This window comes from Oppia nitens, unplaced genomic scaffold, assembly GCF_028296485.1.
Source record: "Oppia nitens isolate AA-2021 unplaced genomic scaffold, nextdenovo-longstitch-racon4-pilon3 scaffold2_pilon_pilon_pilon, whole genome shotgun sequence".
NCBI classification, from domain to species: Eukaryota; Metazoa; Arthropoda; class Arachnida; order Sarcoptiformes; family Oppiidae; genus Oppia; species Oppia nitens.
The window spans coordinates 9557446-9573980 of NW_026533210.1; the positions used below are offsets into that span (position 1 = coordinate 9557446).

The 16535-nt window shown below is 26.1% G+C and overlaps 2 protein-coding genes across 2 annotated transcripts; both read left to right on the forward strand.

Moving 5' to 3' along the window:
* Positions 1-854: 854 nt before the first annotated feature.
* On the forward strand, positions 855-7046 carry LOC128956074 (transient receptor potential-gamma protein-like). Its single transcript, XM_054301757.1, has 20 exons — positions 855-1060; positions 1139-1373; positions 1504-1620; positions 1753-1813; positions 1926-1993; positions 2156-2323; positions 2538-2574; positions 2827-2888; positions 3656-3890; positions 4004-4088; positions 4182-4231; positions 4350-4446; positions 4556-4598; positions 4716-4984; positions 5082-5204; positions 5333-5406; positions 5579-5700; positions 5833-6027; positions 6118-6310; positions 6391-7046. The coding sequence occupies exons 1-20, from the start codon at positions 894-896 to the stop codon at positions 7044-7046; spliced, it is 3057 nt and encodes a 1018-aa protein (XP_054157732.1). The 5' UTR covers positions 855-893.
* Positions 7047-12128: 5082 nt separating this feature from the next.
* LOC128956295 (mucin-2-like) lies at positions 12129-16501 on the forward strand. The gene is made up of 4 exons (XM_054301992.1): positions 12129-12302; positions 14452-15697; positions 15989-16122; positions 16206-16501. Exons 1-4 carry the CDS (start codon positions 12129-12131, stop codon positions 16257-16259), a joined length of 1608 nt encoding a protein of 535 aa, XP_054157967.1. The 3' UTR covers positions 16260-16501.
* Positions 16502-16535: the final 34 nt, after the last annotated feature.

A 16535-nucleotide genomic window follows, 5' to 3' on the forward strand; every position in this document is an offset into this window, starting at 1 on the left:
ATATACAGTATATTTACTTAATTATTGCGCAAAAAAATATTGTGCAATATTTGAATCAATTGATTGAAGTTATTGGATGACAAAAGAGAAAATATTATATTATATAATAAACTTCTAAAAAAGACAAATAATGATATTTAATATCTATGTATATAAATAATTATTATCGATAAAAATAATAGATTTCAAACTACTGTACAATACTCTACAATATATATATATATATATATAGTGTATATGTATGTCAAAGTATTGGGTGGAAATCAATGATGATGCGTTTCTATGGCAACCAAATAGATGGGATGATGTGATGTGTGAGAGAGAGAGACAGAGAGAGAAAGAGGTTTGATTGGGATTGAGATCCCTGAGCGTGAAGACAGACAACTACTCAGTTATTATTATTATGATTAACAGAGAGAGAGATAGAGAGAGAGAGAGAGAGAGAGAGAGTCTTATTTCTATATGTTATGAGAGTGCGATTATGTGTCTATACATCCACACACACACACACAAACGTCAAAAACATTATTTGAAATAAAAATTTCAAAATAATAATAATTTTGTGCTATTTTTTTGTTGTTATTGTTGTTGTGTTCACAGTTATATCAGAAATTGGATAATCAAAGTTTTTTTTTAGAAAAATAATTAATAAATTATATTTTTTTGTGACCAACATGTAATTTTCGAAATCAAATTGATTAAATATTAAATGTAAAAAAATATATATATATATAATATTGATAACAAATGTGTGCCAAAATATAATTGTGCGCCAAATTTATTATTATATATATATATATATATAATTATTGTCATTATCAACGATGACGAAGACAATTGTCAACGAAGATCTTAATGAGGAGTTGGACATCGGCGGCGGCGGTTCCGATACTATGAACTACGATAGCATTAAATTGAACTATCAATCGGCAAATAATAGCAACACCAACACCACCAATAACCCGAACCAAGTGCCGCCACCGCAATACAAACCGTTAACATTGCTGGAGAAGCGATTCCTGTTGGCCGTCGAAAGAGGTGATCTGCCAGCTGTCCGCAGGTATTGATCCCCATTTGGATCTTTGAGCACTTGTATCTTTGATTGTCATCCAATAATAATCAATTCTCATCCAAATAGATCACTGAATGAGACGCCACGGGAGGAGCTGAACATCAACTGTTGCGATCCGCTCGGCCGAAGTGGTCTACTGATGGCCATTGATAACGAAAACCTCGAGATGTGTGAACTGCTGTTGGGCTCCGGTGTCGAAATGAAAGATGCATTGCTTCACGCCATCAACGAAGAGTTTGTCGAAGCCGTGGAACTGCTGCTCGACAATGAAGACCAGTATCACGTGCCCGGACAGCCACATGTATGGGTCAAAAAATAACATATAATACCTATTGATTATCAGTTTTATTTGTTTTTTACCTGAAATTAATGGTTGATTTATTTTTCTTGAATCTAATTTCATGTATTGTTTGGGTTTGACTTCCTTGAAGTCCTGGGAAGCCATAGAACGGGAAACCTTTACGTCGGACATAACGCCATTGGTTTTGGCCGCCCATCGAAACAATTACGAAATAATTAAGATTGTATTAGATAGAGGAACTTCACCGGTAGGGGTGCGGGGGTTATTGTAATTATGTTTAAATTTTATTTGTTATTGTTGTTGACCGGGGTGATAATTTTTTGTGTGTGTATATCTCCTATCCTCCTATCTATCTATGTTTGTGTGGTTTTTATATTAGATGCCGGCCCCACACGATGCCCGATGTGGTTGTAAAGAGTGTCGATTAGCCAATAAGGAAGGTTAGTGTTGTTAGGGATCAGTTTGTTTTTAAAAAAATTTAATTTACTAAATTAACTAGGTAAAATCATAATGATATAATATACTATTATTAAATATATTGTTATACAATAGACTGTTTACGGCACTCAAGATCCCGGATCAATGCCTACAAAGCCCTGTGCTCTCCATCATTGATAGCGGTATTTATAATAATAATAATATCATTAGAAAACAAATATATATATACGAAATTTTTTTCTAATTTTTAACATAATTATTAAATTTAACTAAAAAAAATTCAAACATTTTTTTGAAAAAAGAGAAAAATTTCTAATTATATAATGATTTTATTTCCTAATCAGTTGTCATCAAAAGATCCGATTTTGACGGCCTTTGAGCTCAGTTGGCAATTAAGGCGACTGTCGTTTCTGGAGCCAGAATTCAAATCAGAATATCAGGATCTTCGACGACAGTGTCAATCGTTTGCTACCGCACTGCTAGACCACACCCGAACCACCGAGGAATTGGAGGTCAGGTTTTATTTTTTGTTTATAAAACCAACCTATTTGTCACATTAGTGTGCAATCATTATTGATCTTTAATAGACATTAACACAAATATATATAAAAAACTATACAACACATGATGATATACTGTATATATATATAATCATTTATTTTTCATTAATTATTTTATTGTTGTTTTTTGCTACTAATCCCTTCCTCCCCACCCAAAACACAATAGGTTTTATTAAATTATGATCCACTGGGAGATCCATTAGGTAATTGAACTGATAATTAAATTTTTTTATGTCTGTCTATGTCTATGTGTGTGTCTTTTAATTTGTTTATTATTATTATTATTACTACTAATTTTTGGTGTTAACGATAATTATTAATGATTTTACTAATGATACTGTATGTAAAGTGTATATACAGTATACAACAATTTATTTATTTTATTTTATTTATATTTATATATTTTTTTTGTATTAATTTTTTAATGATATGTTTGTATATAATATAACCCATAGAAACACACGGACGGATGCAATTGGCGCGACTAAAGCTGGCGATACGTGTTAAACAAAAATTGGTAATTAAATTAAATAATTTTTTTTATTTTGAAAAATATAAATTATACCAAAAATTTTTATCTGATACTTAATATACTGTATATATATAAACATAATTATTATATTTCAAATGTAATATATTTTTTTTTTTGAAAAAAAATTGTTTCAAAAGAAATGTGACTTATTATAAGTGAGAGTCTCATTGAAAATATATATTTAATAAGAAATATAATTTATTGATATAATGCTTATACAGTATATATTGTATAATTTATTTATATTTATATTTCAAACAAATCTAAACTATAAGTTACATTACTGTATAATACAGTGTACTGTATATATACAGTACTTTTATCCATAAGACTGTGGGTTTTTTTTTGTTATAAATATTTACATTAAACACGAAAAAATTTTTATGTAAATTTAAAACATACACACACACACACACACACACACACACACACACACATAACTAATTTGCAATTTACAATATTTATAATTGCTAGTATGACACACCACACACATACAAACAATTTTTGGTGTATCTATATGTTTATGTGTGTGTGTGTGTGTGTGTGTGTGTGTGTGTGTGTGTGTGTGTGTGTGTGTGTGTGTGTGTGTGTGTGTGTGTTGTGTGTGTGTGTGTGTGTGTGTGTGTGTGTGTGTGTGTGTGTGTGTGTGTGTGTGTGTGTGTATGTATATGTATAATAATATTATATAACTTTTTGTTTGTTTGTATATATATAATATTAATACATGTATATCCCATATATATTAACTATAGTTTTGCGCACACGCCAACGTTCAACAATTGTTGGCCTCAATCTGGTACGAGGGTCTGCCAGGATTTCGCCGCAAAAACATCATTGTCCAGACCCTACAGTTGGTAGTTATCGGTACAGTATTTCCGCTGTTGTCCATTGCCTACATACTGGCCCCGCACTCGACATTAGGCCAGTTCATCAAAAAACCATTTATCAAATTCATATGCCATTCGGCCAGTTATATAACATTTTTATGTATGTATTTGGAAATGTTTAGATATTTTTTTTTGTAAATTTTTTTGTAAATGTTTAACTACTATTAATTAGTTTGCAATTAATTATTATTATTTTGTTTGTTTGGTTATTAGTATTGTTGATATTGGCGTCACAACGAATTGAAACTGATATTTTTGGCGATTTATTTCATAATGAATTGGCTAATACAACGAAACGGTTAAAAACAGATTTAATTATATTAAAAAAACAAAATTTTAAACATAAAAATATTTACATGTATTTTATTTTATTATTTTTTTCCAAAAACAGAGGGGCGCCTCCCTCACCAATAGAGCTATGCATATTAGCATGGGTGCTAGGTACTATATTTAATTATTATTATTATTATGAAAAAAAATAATTATTTAATTTACTAATGTTTACAACAACAACAAAAAATATTTAATATATTTTTTAACTAATATATAAAAAAAACAGGTTTAATATGGAGTGAAGTAAAACAATTGTGGGACTTAGGAATTGCCGATTATTTAAGTGATATGTGGAATATTCTGGATTTTATAACAAATTCACTGTATGTTTATATATATATATATTATTTATTTATTTATAAATATTTAAAAAAAAATAATTGTATTAAAATTTTTCAAATATTTCCATTTTTTGTTTGTAAACAACTATAGTTATGTAGCAACAATTGCATTGAGAGTTATCGCTTATTTACAAGTATGTAATGTTATATCTAAAAACTGATTATATGTTATATATTTTTTGTTAACTTAAAAAACTTGATAATTAAATAATTTAATTGTTTTTAATAAATCATTTTTTTTTAAAAAAAAGATTCAAAAAGAGATATCATTGAAAACGGGAACCGCTTCACTGCCCCGCGAATATTGGGACGCATTTGATCCGATCCTATTATCCGAGGGCTTGTTTGCCGCGGCCAACATATTCAGTTCGCTGAAGTTGGTCTACATTTTTTCGGTAAACCCTCATTTGGGTCCATTGCAGATAAGTTTGGGCCGTATGGTCATCGATATACTCAAGTTTTTATGTGTCTATACGTTGGTATTGTTTTCGTTTGCCTGCGGAATGAATCAACTTCTTTGGTAATTATTATTATTATTGTTTTATAATTGAAAATTAAAAATATTATTAAACTCCCTCCTCCTCCTCCACCTCCCACCCGCCCACTCTCGGGCACAGGTATTACGCCGATATGGAGAAACAGGTATGTTATGTTCAACAATCGGGTGCAAAACCCGGTGCCAAAAATCATACAGAGATGTCCCGTCCCGACGCTTGCTTTACATGGAGACGATTTGCTAAGTAATTGTTTATTAAGAATAAATAATTTTAAATATATCATTAATTAATAGTTTTTTTAAAATTTATGTTTTTAATTAATTAATTAATTTTATCGTTACATATTTTTAAAAATAAATAAATGTATCTAGCTTATTTGAGTCGTCGCAAACATTATTTTGGGCCAGTTTTGGTTTAATTGATCTGGAAAGTTTTGAGCTTACAGGTAACCTTAACTAATATTTATTAATTAATTTATTGTCGATTATAATAATTGTAATAAAACTTTTTTTTAAATTTTATTTTTGTTGTTGTTATACAATATGTTATATTTTCTTACTATATATTATACTAAATACTAATATTAATCAATAATCAAAATTAATTTCAAAACTTAGGCATTCAAACTTATACACGATTTTGGGGTCTATTAATGTTTGGCTCCTACAGTGTTATCAATGTTATAGTTTTGTTAAACTTATTGATAGCAATGATGAATCATTCATATCAAATGATAAGTGTTAGTAAATTATTTAGTTTTTTTTATTAATTTTCAATTGTTTAATATTGTAATAATTACTGGTTGTAATTGTTGTAAAAACTAATTTGACAAATATCTTCAAATATGTTTGTTTGGTTTGGGATCCATTAGGAACAGGCAGACAAAGAGTGGAAGTTTGCCCGAAGTAAGCTCTGGATGAGCTATTTTAATGATGGCGAGACAGTACCGCCGCCGTTCAATGTCATACCGTCACCCAAATCGGTGATCTATCTATTCAAATGGTTGTTCCATAAGTTTTGCGGTCGTACCCGAAAAGCTAAGAATGAGGCAATGAGAACCATTAGGGTTGGCAATAAAAAAAATCAATTTATTTTATTAATTATTAATTTTTTTTTGTTTTGTTTTGTTTTATATGATTTGATTGAAATATTACAGCGAAAACAACGAAAGGCCAGCGAACGAGATCATAGATATCAGTCGGTTATGCGATCGCTGGTCAAGAGGTATATAACTAGCGAACAGCGTATTCAAGAGAGACAAAGAGGTGTTACCGAAGATGATTGCAATGAAATCAAACAAGACATCAGTGCTCTTAGATATGAATTGTTGGAAATGTTGGGAACTAAAGGTATGTATAGGTTTTTAATAAGGTGTTTGACCGCTGACGGCGATTGTCATCAATGGTATAACAATTTTTTTATATTGTAGGCAAAGACGGCACTTCACAGTCAGTCGGCAAAAGAGGTCGACAGCGGGAACGGCGACTAATGAAAGGTTTTAACTTTGACTTTCTGATGCGCGATCGGGTAACCAGTTTTGACGACGACTACGACTATACGCCGGCACCGTCACCGCGATCGCCGGCCAAACTCAAGTCGTCGTCCACTTCGTCGCGCAATCGATTCGTACGACTAGCCCGGGGTTTGGCCAATAAACGTCGCGGCGGTAACAACAATCGGTGGCGACAATTGATCGAAGCGACCAGAAATAAAGTGATGCCATTCTCCAGGAGTCAAGAGTCGATGAATAGCGATACTATTGGCAGCGGCAGTGTCTGCGGTGGTATTGGACTAACTGTTGGCAATGCTGGCAGCCGTGCGGGTGTTGGTGGGATTGCTGGCGGCGGCGGCGGCAGCGATACTGGTGTTGGTGTCGGTATTTTACGGTCAACCAGTGTAGTCGATACTATGTTGTCGATGGACGCCAATGTTCGCCGATCGATGTTTGCCCGCAAGTTTGACAATCTATCGGAAAGCCAATCAAATACTTTCGATAATACCGACTATAATCGCGAATCGTCCGATACTACTACCGAAGGATCGACTATTATAGTGAAAAAAAATAATAAAAACGAATGGATATAATCCATCAATCAATCAATTAGTTAATTATCACCGAAAAGCTGATCCTAAGAACCGTTTATTTTTTTTGTTGGTTGGTTGGGATGTGAAATAAATTATGACAATTAATTATAGGAGTCATACGGTATATATATACTGTACTTACAATGTATTTATTATTAATACGGTAGACAACCAACAAAAAAATCAGACAAACTTATAGCCAATTTTTTTTAATAAGTTTATATATATACTGTATATAAACGACATATATTTTATTATTTATTTTAATTAATTTAATTTATGTTTCTTAAAAAAACAAACGCCAAAAAAACTAAAAACATAATTACATTATTATATATAAAAAACATTTTTGTACTAAAAATTATATTCAAAAAAAAAGATTATATATATAAAAAACAATTCAAACATATTGTATATAAAATTGAGAAAATTTTTATTTCCAAACAGTATTTAAAAAAATATGTTAAATATATAAAGTATATTATGTTGAAAAAACAGTTAATATTTATAATAAAAAAAATAATTATTAAATATTATTATATTATTGTTTATATAAAAGTAAAAATTGCATTTAAAAAAAGTATTTACAAATTTGGAAACAAAAAATAAATAAATAAAAATGATATTTGTTATTATTTTTTTATATTAAAATTTTAACATTAATACTAAATTATTGATACTATTGATTATCTAATGTTTATATAATAAGTGGATCTAATACTTTAATATATCATAATATCAAATGTGTTCATCAAAATAGACAATTGATTTACAACTATTCCAGTGGAAACAATTGTAAATTTATGAAACATTTGGGAATCCCGATAAAGTTTGTATTTTTTTAAACTATTCAAATAACTAAAAAGTTTAAAAAAAAAGTTTTTAAGTGCTATTATATATTTAACAAATTGAATATTTATAATAATAATAATAATAATATACTTATAATACTATTATAATAAATAATTAACTATTAAGTATTTTCTCCAATCACTTCAAGAATTTAATGTTTTTATAATTTAAAAAAAATTAATTAATTTTTAGAAATGTATAAATTTATATATATATATATAAGTATATATAATTTAATATTTTACTATTTTTACTATTAAGTTTAAAATTAATAGTATATATATATATAGTGTATATATATATATAATTAAATTCATTATAAAACTAATAGTAACAAGCACAATTGAATCAGCACCAAAATTTGGGGTTTTCTCAGTTGACAAAAAAAGATAATTGAATATATATACAGAAACAACAATCATCTATGGCTACAATATATTTAATTTAATTTATTTAATTAAATTTCAAAATTTTTTATTTATAACTATCTATAATTTATTTTATTATAGTTATAATAATCTCATTAATCTTATATTATTTTAAAATCTCTTAATAATTTTTATAATAATAACAACAACAACAACAAAATGTAGTAACAAATTGATTAATTGATAATAGCATTAAAAAATAAATTTTATATATCAATATAATTTTTGTTTTGTTATATAAAGATCTGTGAAATAATAATAATGTAAAGTAGTAGTAGTAGTAGTAGTAGTAGTAGTAGTAATACATAGACAACCGCATAAAAAATCAGATAAACTTTAAGCCAAGTTTTTGTGACTTTATATATAAATTTATATTTATATATATTATATATATATATAATGCACAAAATTTAAATATTTATTTAAATTAATTTAATTTATGTTTTTAAAACAAACGCCAATAAGAATAAAATCTTAATTACATTATATATATATATATATAAACATTTATAAAGATTTTTGTACTAAAAATTACATTTAAAAAGATTATATATAACTATAATAACAAAAAAAATGTATATATATATGAGATTTTTTTTTATTTAAAACAGTATTAAAGAAATTTGTTAAATATATTAAGTATATTATGATATGTTGAAAAACAGTAAATTAGCAAAAATAATATAATATATTATTATTGTTTATATATTTTTTTAAAATTGCATCTTTTATAAAAGTATTTATAACTTAGGAAACAAAAAATAATAAATTGAATAAAATTTGGTATTATTTTATATTACAATTCAAGATTTATCAAATTATTATTATTATTGATTGGCATTGATTGTTAAATAACTAATAAAATATTTATAAAAATATTTGGTTATTTAATTTTTATTAAAAAAATAAGTATAATTTACGCTAAAACTAAAGTTATAAAATTTATCATTAATTGAAATATTATAATCAATATTTTTTTTGTTATTTTTTAATACTGTTCCAACACTATCAATATAATTTTAAATGAGTTCCCATAAAAGATATTGTTATTTAATATAATTTTTTTATAAATATTTTTAATTAATTTATCACTGTCACAACATAGATAACTATATATCAATTCAATTTATATATTTTAATAAAAAAAACCAATATTTTGTTTTAAAAAACAATACTTTAAAAACTAATTAAATTCTAAATTTGTTTTTATTTTAATTTGAAATTATTTATTATTAATGAATCTATTAATAAATAGATTAGTTTATAATATATATATATATATATATATATATATATATATATATATATATATATATATATATATATACAGTATATAAATATTTTAATTAATGTGACAAGTTTATTTATTAGTAAATTTGAATATTTTTTTTTGTTAAAAAACGTGTAATAAATCAATTTATGTATATTTTTTAAAAAACTAATAATAAATAGAAATATCAGATTTTTCAGATAGTTTAGGATATAAGTAGTATAACTTATGTTTTAAATATAAATTATAAATAAATTATAAATAAATTATTATTTAAAATTTTAATTTCATATATTTAAAAAAAATCTACTAAATTGTATTAAAATAGTTTTGTTTAAAATTATAATCTCCGTTTAATACAAGTTTATTTGATTTTTTCAGATATATAAATTAGATATTTAATAAAAATAAGTTTAAAATATTTATCTCAAATTTATTATATTGTCATTTCAATTACAAATTGTTGTACAAAAATGAATAGCATATCACAATAAAAATAATAAAATTTATCAAATAATATCACAACAATAATGATAATAATAAATAAAGGCTTAAAAATAAAAAAAATTATTACCTTGATGCTATTTTAATCATATACAGTTTTATATTAGTTTATTAATAATGTATTTTTGAAGTACAGTAAGCATTTAGTATTGTGTTTATTGAATGAGTAAAACAAGGTTTTCCTAACATTTATTTATAATAAAAAAAATTTAATAATTTCATTGCAATATCTTATAAGTTATACTAATACTAATTTTTTGTTATCTCTGTTTTTATCTAACAAAATATTTCAAATATGTCAAATTAATTAATATATATATATATATATATTGTACTGTACATCATGTTGTATGTGATCATGAAAAACATTTAATAAATAAAATTTTTACAACAAAAAAAATTATTTATATAAATTTTTAATTGATTTATAAATATATATATACTGTAATTTATTACATATATATATAATACAATATAATTATTAGATTTATAAATAATATATATATATATTTTTAAATTTCTATTTTATAGCCTTACATACTATACTTTAAAATAATACAGTAGTTATTTATTTTAGCATCAATATTGTAACCTTGATAGTTGCTGTACAGTATATTATCATCATGTATTATTATTATTATTATTATTACTAAATGTAATTACTAGTTTTTAGTTTTAATTAGTTTTATTAGTGTTAATTTTTGTGTTTAATTATTACACTACATAATTTTGTTTTATATAAACTATATAATTTATAAATTTATTTATATATATATAAACTATTTAAGGGACTTACCCCCAACTCCTAATACATAAGGGAGTGTCCTATTGTTTATATATACTGTATAGATATCATTAAAACAAATTAATGATTATTTTTTTTATTGTATAACAATTTTTATTTTTATTATTTTTTTAATATATGTTTTTTGTTATCAACACAACGGAACCCAAAATGCCTTATCTGACAGTAGTTTCCGTAAAAAAAATTATAAACGGATTTTCATAACATTTATATAAATATTTTTTCCTATTAGTGTTGAAATTATTAAATTAATTATTATTTTATTATTATGAAAGTTGTTTATTATGAAAAATTTGATTTAATATAATAATCATCATATATTTTTTAATAAAACATTAGTTCATTTAAATTTTCAATAATAAAACATAAAATATTATTTACAGTTTATTTCAATTATTATTTTTTGTGATAATCATCAAAAAAAAAACAAAGTTTATCAATTGATTATATGCACAAATTATTTTTGAAAATTAAATTTTACTAAACTTTAATAATAATAATTAATATTGTGACTAGGTAAAATTTTATGAGCAACATAGTTTTTTACATTATTATTATTATTATTATTCAATGAGATAATGATTTATAATGACTGTGTGTATTAAGTCATAATTTTATTACATTTATTATTTTATTTTAATTGTAGATTAGATATCATAGTATTATTTAATAGTATTATTATTATTAAATAATTATATGTTACTAAAATTAGTAGAAACAATTTTTTAAATAAAATAAAAATAGGTGTTTCTAAAATCTATATAATATATAATTATTTTAGTTAAAATAAATTATTAGATTATATAAATTATTAGTTATTTAAAAAAAAATATTAGATATATAAAATATTCATATAATGTGTTTGTTTTTATTTTAAACATAATAGGGATTAATCATTATCAAAGTTTCATATATAATAATATTAATTTAATTTTTATACATCAATTTATATTACAGTATTAATTTTTTATTTAATATTATTTTAGTTGTGTCATCAAAAAATTAAAAAAAATGATTTGTATTTAATTCAATAATAATAAATAAATAAATAATAAGTAATAATAATAATAGTTAAACTAAATACAAGTTAACGATATATTTATTATTAAAACTCCTGTTTAAATACTAATAATAATACTAAAATTGTGTTATAATATAACAGTTGTTTTTTTTGTTAATAATAAAATTAATTTAAATTATTTTATAAAAAATAAATATAAAAAATGGGAAATAAAGTGTTTCGTAGCCGAAATCATTCAAAATACGATTTGAATACTGCAGACAACGATTTGGTTAAGAAAAATGACAGAAAATCTTCATCTATTGTCTCATATATACAGACAGAGGATGTCATACATGAAGAATCATATGATAATAATAATAGATTAGTTGTATCAGTAAGTGTTTGGTTAAAATTATTATTAATATATATATATATATATTACAAACTAACTAATAAAAAAAAACTTAATTATTATTTTTTTACTCTATTATAAGTATAATTAATGATAATATATACGGTATATATACTGTTATAATAATTTTGATGCTATTTATAACTACTGTAATTCTCCACCCAAAAAAAATAATATTTAGTCTATATATTGCGTAAAAATTAAATTTTATCATTAATTATGTTTATCTAATTAATTTGTCTAATTTGTTAATAAATATATCTATATATAAATAAATAGACATATATATATATAACTTTGTATACAGTAATTATGTAGTTTAAAATAATTTTTAAAAAATTAAAATATTTAATATACTAGAAAATTATATATATATATTATTTATAAGTAAAGTGTATATATTTCAAATATTATACAATATACTGTATATATAAATCTTAATTTATTTCTTGATATATATACCGGTATATAAAGCCAACAAATTTGTCATAACTGTGGGGGTGTATATACAAAGCATCCTAAATATAAAAATAGTAAACAATTATAATTATATAACTGATAATAACACTATGTTTTTAATTTAACAATTATTTTGTTGACGCTGCCTATTATTATTATTATTATATCTGCCGACAACTATGTAATAATTAATTAGATTTGTCTTAAATATCTGATCTAAATTAATTTTTTTCAAAATAATTATTTACGCATATCATTGTGTATATGTGTATGTTTTTGTGTGTGTGTGTGTGTGTGTGTGTGTATGTATGTGTTGTGTGTGTATATGTGTTTGTATATGTGTTTGTATATGTGTTTGTATATGTGTTTGTATATATGTGTGTGTTTTAAAAACTAAATACATATTATTTTATTATTATTTTTGTTGTTTTGTTTGGTTAAACATATTTATTTTGAGACACTGTTTGGAAATTATTATTTTTTTAAAAAAATCAAGTTTTGTTTCATATAATAATTTCAAAAAGTATAAGTAATATTCTTATAAAACACGCAATTCATATCTGGAGCCAAAAAACAAACATTTTTAAGAACTTTATTATTATTTTAATTTTTTTTATTAAAAAAAACTATTTTTCCGGTTAACCAAACTATTAGTTCTCAAATTTATGCTAAATATTTATGTGTGTGTGTGTGTTATCATTGAAAACACACCATTAAAATCATTTAGTTATATATATATGATATGAAATCGTTGGCCAAACACATGACGCGTGTATTTCTTACGTACACAACATTGAAATCACTTATAAATAAATTAATAAATAAGTCAAGTGTTTGTATCCGAAATAAGTATATATTTAGGACAACATATGCTCTCTCTCTCTCTGTCTCTCTCTCTCTCTCTCTCTCTCTCTCTCTCTCTCTCTCTCTCTCTCTCTCTCTCTCTCTCTCTCTCTCTCTCTCTCTCTCTCTATTACTCTCTCTATTTACTAAATATTTTCTATGAATAGCATCCGTCACATGAAATTTTTGAATGAAAAAGACTTGTTTGTTGTTGTGTTTTTGATATTTAATTTTTAAGCACCAATTAGTTGCCAAATCATATCATGATTTTTTTTTATTTGAATAGCATTTCATCTCTTTAATGAAAGAGAGAGAGAGAGAGAGAGAGAGAGAGAGAGAGAGAGAGAGAGAGAGAGATCAGAAAATTGAGTGCAAAACACAAAAAACAAAAAAGTTTTTTGTTATTTCTATTCACACTTTCTTTTCTAAAAAATCTTTTAAATAAATGATTAGTTATTTACAAGTTTTCTGGTCGTAGACGACGACACAACACTCGCAAGAGATTAGCAGTTATTTTAAGTTATTTATAATTATTAACTAAATTTGTTGATTGTTTTATAAACACTGTGTGTTATATATATATAAAAACTTTTATTACTAAACAATTTATTATAACTGTATTTACCGTAATAGTTGCTATCAAACTAATTAGCAACAAATTATTATTAAATTTTTAAAATATATTATTGTTATTAACGTTTTTTAATGTTAAATATGGTATAATTTTTTTAATTAAGATTAGAGAATATATTATAAATTACTAAATTTTTTAAATATATTTTTTCTAATAATTATGTAATTTTTTTATATGTATTTCTAACTATAAAAGGCTAACAATTCAGATAACATAGAAAATAGTGGACAACAACAGCAACAAGAAGAAGAAGTTGTGAAAAATGATGTCAATAGTAATAACATTACAACCAGTGGTGAACCAACTAAAGAGTCGACTAATACAACACCAGAAACAACAACAACAACGACAGTCCCGACAGCCGCCGCCGAAACTCCTGCCGAGAGTTCGGTAAAAACTGACGAAACGCCAGCCAAACCACAAGTAGAGACACCAGTTGTTGTTGAGACACAACAACAACAAAGTCAAGAACAGCCAACAGCGGAACCGTTAGCCGACACAACACAACAACAACAACAATCGCCACCAGAATTGCCAGAATCGTCAACAGTTGCCGCCGTAGTAGAAGCTGTCGCTGAACAGACTAATCAAACAACAACAGTTCCAACTGATCCAGTAGTAGAACAACAACAACCACAACAACAGCAAACAGAATCTGCAGTACAAGCAGTGGTTGAACCAACACAAGAGCCCACAGCGGCGGCTGAGATCCAACCAATTTCGTCGGCAGAAACACCTATAGAATCGATAGCACAGCCGCCACCGGAATTAGCTGCAGAAGTGATTGCAGAGTCGACACCCGAAACAGCGCCAGCGGTTGTATCTCAACCCGAACCTATAACCGAAACTATAGCACAACCCGTTATCGCCGCGGAAACTGCTTCCCAGAGTCCGCCAACAGAGTCAGCACCGGAACCGATAACTGCTGTCGAAACTGTAGCACAAACAACGGAATCGGTACCAGAGGTTACTTCACAACCGGAGACTACTACTACTACTACACCACAACTAGTTTCAGAAGCGGAAGTTCAGCCACAATCGACTCCCGTAGCCGTAGTACCAGAACCTGCTGTTGCAGAGTCAACAACACCAACAGAAACTACTCCGGAAACAGTGGTCGCACCAGAAGTTCCTGAAGCAGAGTTACCGACGACACAATTACCGACAGAAACAGCAACAACAACAACAACAGTACCGGAACCAACATCTCAAGCACCAGTAGTAGTAGCTGTTGAGACACCACAAGTACCAGCAGTAGATGCTGTTGAATCGGTAGCACCAGCGGAACCGACAGCGGCGGCAACCCCGGCCTTACAGTCAGAAACAGATCAGACCAGTGTTGGACAAACACAAACAGCAACCGAATTACCAAACAATGAAGAGTCGGCTAAAACTACCGCAACCACCACTGAAACACAACCAACTATTGAACAACAATCAGGTAATCAATCCATCCATCAATCAATCAAACAATACTAACATAGAGTATAGCTATATATTATAATTTTTTTTTTGGAAAAAAATCTTTGGCATACAATAAGTTTTACAAATTTAATTATTTGAAAAAAATAAAATTTAAAAATAACTTCTAATAATAATAATTAGGTTTATTATTATTAGCATTTTATTAGCAAATAATTTTTTATTAGTACTGTTTAAGGAAAGTTTATCAATGATTAAAATTGTTTTTTGTTTTGTTTTGTATATAATTTATTTGTTTTTTTAAATACAGTAACAAATATATCGGCTGAAGAACCGTCGTCGCAACCATCGGGTCCACAGCCGGCTCCGCGATCTAGTTTGCAACAGGAGGTCAACATTACCGCTGACGCCACCGCCGCCGTCGCCACCACCGATGCCCCACAGGTTTAGCCACAATTTTAAAAACTAATTAGTCAATCATTATTAGTATTGTAACTGTTTTTTGTTTGACTGTTAATAAACTCCAGGAGCCAGCAGTTCAGCCACCCGTAGCCCAGGAGGCGACTACTACTACCAGTTAAACTAACCACAAGACTACCGTAACTGTGTGGCCATACATACCTTTACCAACATATTTGAATAAAAAAAAAACATTGGATTTATAAAATAAAATAATTAAAAAGTTATTTATAATAATAATTATTATAATTGATATTTAATTTACATACAGTTTAGTTTTGTTCAAAGTATTAGCAACTATTACTACGACTACTACTTATATAATTTAATTTATGATAATTATTGTCTACTGTATTATCGGATATTGTCGCCTATTATTATAATTAATTAATTTTGAT

Excerpts from the sequence above, each read along its gene's own strand:
- LOC128956074 (XM_054301757.1), top strand. The coding sequence starts at position 894 with ATGAACTACGATAGCATTAAATTGAACTATCAATCGGCAAATAATAGC. Across the intron at positions 1,061-1,138 it reads GATCTGCCAGCTGTCCGCAG|ATCACTGAATGAGACGCCAC; the intron begins GTATTGATCCCC and ends TCATCCAAATAG. Across the intron at positions 2,575-2,826 it reads TCCACTGGGAGATCCATTAG|AAACACACGGACGGATGCAA; the intron begins GTAATTGAACTG and ends TATAACCCATAG.
- LOC128956295 (XM_054301992.1), top strand. The coding sequence starts at position 12,129 with ATGGGAAATAAAGTGTTTCGTAGCCGAAATCATTCAAAATACGATTTG. Across the intron at positions 15,698-15,988 it reads AACTATTGAACAACAATCAG|TAACAAATATATCGGCTGAA; the intron begins GTAATCAATCCA and ends TTTTAAATACAG. Across the intron at positions 16,123-16,205 it reads CCACCACCGATGCCCCACAG|GAGCCAGCAGTTCAGCCACC; the intron begins GTTTAGCCACAA and ends AATAAACTCCAG.